The sequence below is a fragment of the Aptenodytes forsteri genome, unplaced genomic scaffold (genome assembly GCF_000699145.1).
Source record: "Aptenodytes forsteri isolate BGI_AS27 unplaced genomic scaffold, ASM69914v1 Scaffold94, whole genome shotgun sequence".
Classification (NCBI taxonomy): Eukaryota; Metazoa; Chordata; class Aves; order Sphenisciformes; family Spheniscidae; genus Aptenodytes; species Aptenodytes forsteri.
In genome coordinates, this window is record NW_008795017.1 from 7537510 (window position 1) to 7541956 (window position 4447).

General features: G+C 42.6%; 1 protein-coding gene across 1 annotated transcript in view; it reads left to right on the forward strand.

Moving 5' to 3' along the window:
- RNASEH1 (ribonuclease H1) overlaps positions 1 to 1831 on the forward strand; it is a 15347-nt gene extending 13516 nt beyond the window's left edge. Inside the window, exon 8 of the mRNA XM_009275626.1 lies at positions 1406 to 1831. Within this exon, the coding sequence (XP_009273901.1) occupies positions 1406 to 1492 (87 nt within the window). The 3' untranslated portion in view covers positions 1493 to 1831. The remainder of the gene's footprint in view (positions 1 to 1405) is intronic.
- The last annotated feature ends 2616 nt before the right edge of the window (positions 1832 to 4447 follow it).

A 4447-nucleotide genomic window follows, 5' to 3' on the forward strand; every position in this document is an offset into this window, starting at 1 on the left:
ACATGGTTTAGTGGGCATGGTGGTGTTGGGTTGATGGTTGGACTCGATGATCTTAGAGGTCTTTTCTTAATGATTCTATGATTCATTTTGTTCTGTGTTTCAGAGTTGGTGACTCCAATTTAAAGGCTGACTAGATTTTATATAGCTACTCCTATTGTCTATTGAGGAGAAGAAAGTGTAAAAATTTAAAACTAAGACCAAAGTTCAGCTGTCCTTAGAGTATTTTACGTAATAAAAAAAATATGTTGCTTTATGCACACTTCTTACACCTGAATCTCTTAAACTTGGGAAGATTTTTATTTCAGGAGGAGCAATGTATGCATACACTTTATTATGGTAATCTGCCTGCTGAGGTGTGGAGTCCTCCACGGGCTGCGCGTGGATATCTGCTCCACCGTTAACTTCCATGGGCTGCAGGGGGACGACCTGCCTCACCATGGTCTTCACCACAAGCTGCAGGGGAATCTCTGCTCTGGTGCCTGGAGCACCTCCTCCCCCTCCTTCTTCACTGACCTTGGTGTCTGCAGGGCTGTTCCTCTCACATATTCTCACTCCTCTCTCCAGCTGCTGTGCAGCATTTTTACACTTTCTTAAATGTGTTACCACAGAGGAGACACTGGTTTTGCTGATGGGCTCAGCTGTGTCCTGCAGTGGGTCCATTTTGGAGCCAGCTGGAACTGGCTCTCTCCGATGCGGGGGCCGCCCCTGGTGTCTTCTCACAGAGGCCACCCCTGCAACCCCCCACCTGGTACCAAAACCTTGCCATGTAAACCCAATGCCATCTCGCACACACCTCATGCTTGTCCCCTCTCAGATCTTGTCAAATAGCAAGCTTGATTTTCTTCCTCTCCTTCTTCCCCCACGCTCCTCCACCCTTACTTGTGACAAGGATGGGCTTAGGGTTGAAAGTGTTTTCAGTTCCTAATTGAAGGATGGACAGTTAAGACATCTGAAAATTGAGAGATTCTTTTCATACCCTATTCTTGTGTCCTAAGTGAGTGCTGTAACCACCAAGGCTGTTAGTGGCATAGAGGTCTCTGGCTTTCTGGAAAAAAGATTAACTTGGTTTAAGCACTGAATGCAGATAGTTTTTTCTCTCTTCTCTGAAAGTGGGAATTTTGAGTTGGAGCTGTTGACTGCATTTCTTAAAGGCTGGGTTAGGTGGTCCTTACCCAGTTCACTGCTTCCCATAAAGATGATTTTCACAATTTGCAAGACTTTCTTAGAGGAAGGGAGGCTATGAACATTCCTGGAAAGAACACATAAGGACTAAATGTGAGGAGAGGGCCTCTAAGGAGGTGCTACTGTACTATGAATGAAAGGGTGTTGCGTGATCAGATTTCATGTATGTACTTTTTTCTTGATTTCTTGCATATCTAACGCTCCTGTACTTTTGTCCTAACAGATGCATATTCCTGGTCATGCTGGCTTCCAAGGAAATGAAGAAGCTGATAGACTAGCAAGAGAAGGAGCTAGTAAACCGAAGTCCTGACGTACTGGGACTAGAGACTGTTGCAGTGGGAGGAAAAGGACCAACACCACAGTGACAACTTGAACTGCTGTAGTTGTTTCGGAGTTGAACTTTGAACTGTACTTCCTTCTGGCCTGAAGTGTTAAACATATACCAACTTCTGGGGAGAAAAAACCCACGTTTTCTTCTATAGTGTTTGTTTCACAATCGAGTCAATATTTAGTTGATGATACAGAGTGTTTGGTTTTTCTCCATCTTACTGAAGGGCCGTGGTCAGTGTTTTTAGCTGTCTTGTAGACTTCTGAATTCACTGTAAAGACAGACTTCTGAAGAAGTAATAATAAATCTTTATCCTAAGTGTTCTGTATTTTCCTCTTAGTGAAATAAATTAATTTTTTGTACAGAGGTATATATTAACAGCCCAAAACAGTTGGGGGTGGGGGGGCTTTGGGGTTGGTTGGTTTGGTAAGAGGTCAGTGATCTAACATGGAGATGTCCATTAATATGCTTTGGCGTTCTGGTACTAGCAATAACCGCTCCACAGATGGGCTTGTAGCGCTCACCTGTGCCTCACAGTATCATCGGTTAAAGCATCTGTAGATTTCTTTATAATGTTACTTACTTTGCAAGGTAGCATGAACAAACTAAAAAGCCAGGTCACAAGAAAACTTGAGCAATGAATTGTTACTGTTCTCCTCTCTCTAGCTGCTTAATGTCCAAGCTCTTTGTTTCTGGCTTCCTGTTTCCATTAAGTAATTTTTTGTGCATACTGCTTCTCATTAGCGTTGTTAGTTCCTCTTCAGTGCTGTCCCAACAGTAATAATTGGCCTTTTTATCTGAAATGGAACTAGAAGATGATCAGCTTCTCCAGATCTTCCGGATGTCAAGTGTTTGACTTCATTTTTTTTTTTTCCAGTCGATGAGATTAATGGAATGGCTAATGTGCACTTGAATTAGAGCAATTACCAGTAATCAACATAGTTTTATTTTCTATGCATCTATCTGGGAAGAGCAAACAGGTTTGGCATGTTATCTTTGTCAACTTCTTTGTAAGGTACCTTCATACCATTGAATAGTAGGGCTTAAGCTAGAAGCCACTGAATTTTTTTTTTTGTATTTGTAAATTGCTACACAGAATGGTAGAGCTGCTGAAGCTTTATTTCTTAATAGTTCTCATGCACTGCAGTATCTTCATTGAAGCAAAGTATGGGTTCTTATGTATTTTATTTAGAATCACATGAATTGTGATAGAATGAGGAAACTGGCTACCTAGTAGTTAATAGATGAGTAAGGTTTTTCTAATTTGTTTTCTCTCATCCAAAACTGCACAGTAAAGCTCATCTAGGGGTAAGGTAGTGCACTGATTAGATTTTCTCCTCTCCTTTTGTATATGTGCACATCTTCTTTTGTATATGTTATCCATCTGTTCGTTTATTTTAGAAGTTTGGCTTGAAGGAAAACACCCCATCATCCCTGATCAGATCTCTAGTTGAGGCAGAACGGTGTGACAAACAATGTACTGAAGAGGTGGCATCTAATAATCTGCCTATCATACATCTCCAGTTAAACATGTAGATCCTATTTATTGTATGGAAATCTGTATTTTTTTGAAGGAGCAGCTTTGGAAAAGAAGTGTAGATAATGGTGAGTAAATCATAACATCAGTGTAATACTGAATTTAAGCAACTTTACTACCTGAATCTAATAGGTAAATTATAATAGGAAATCTAATAGGAAGGAGTTTTATGTTAGTTTGATACCAATGTTTATCATTCTTACTCTGGAAATTCAGGACGAAAGCTGAGAGGAAAGTTACAAGATTAAGGCTGATGAAAGGATGGAAAGCAAATAATACTTCTCAACAGGACTTAACAGGGGCTGGAGGACCCACAGAGGATGTTGGCTGTTCAAGTCATTCTCTTCAGGGAACTGGAACTTCAGGAGAGTGTTGGCATTTAGCAGCCATGACATTCAGTGGATAGGCACTGAACTTCTGGATGGATTTGGATGCGCTTCTAAAAATGCGGACAGTGCCAGCATTGCGCCAGCTTGCATGTTATGGGACTTGCAATTAAATTTTATCCAGAATCGAGAACCAGTAGTGCTTATACATTGAATACTATACTTAAAGGGATCTGGTAACATTTCTAAGAGTCTGAGAAATAGTGGTTAAGACAACATTTTGATAAGTATAAAACTTTTTTAGGAAGAAAAATGTTTAAGGAGGGATCGTTTCTTTTTCAGTTGTTTCTCCATCCTTACATTGTGCTTAGCTGGCTGCTGGTTTATTTACTGTATAGAATCATGGAACTGTATAGAATTGCAGAACCATGGAGGCTGGAGGGGACCGCTGGAGTGCATCTTGTCCACCCCAGCACAAGCAGGTCACCCAGAGCAGGTTGCTCAGGATGTGAGTATCTCCGTGGATGGAGACAACACAAGCTTTCTGGGCAGCATGTCTTGCCACACTTTCTTTTTTTACCCTAATTTATTTTTTATTTCTCCATATTGTGGGGTTGCAATGTGGGTTGGTCTTTGAGGCTGAGACTTACTGGTAAATTCCGTTCGACCATTACTGCCAGGGCAGGCTAGATGTAAACAAAATTGCTGTTGAAGTTAGGTGTGATGTGTGCTGTAACCAGCACGTTACCCAAGAGGGCTTGTGCGGGTGAGAAGTCCCTTACCCTAGCAGATGTGTTTCAGGGAGAGCTCTCATCACCTGTGCCGTTGAGCCTAAAGCTATACACTAAAATAACAGCTGTGTCTGCTACACAATACACCCTGTTCAGCGTATTTTGAGTTGCAAATGGCGCCCCTTTAAGGCTCTCCCCATAGGCTGGCTGGCTGTGCGGGGCCGATCCCGATCCCTGCCCCGGCCCCTGCAGCCCCGCCGGGGCGGGCCCAGCCCGGCGGAGCGGAGCGCCCGGCGGCGGGATGGTGGAGGCCTGGTACATGGACGAGTCCCAGGAGGACCAG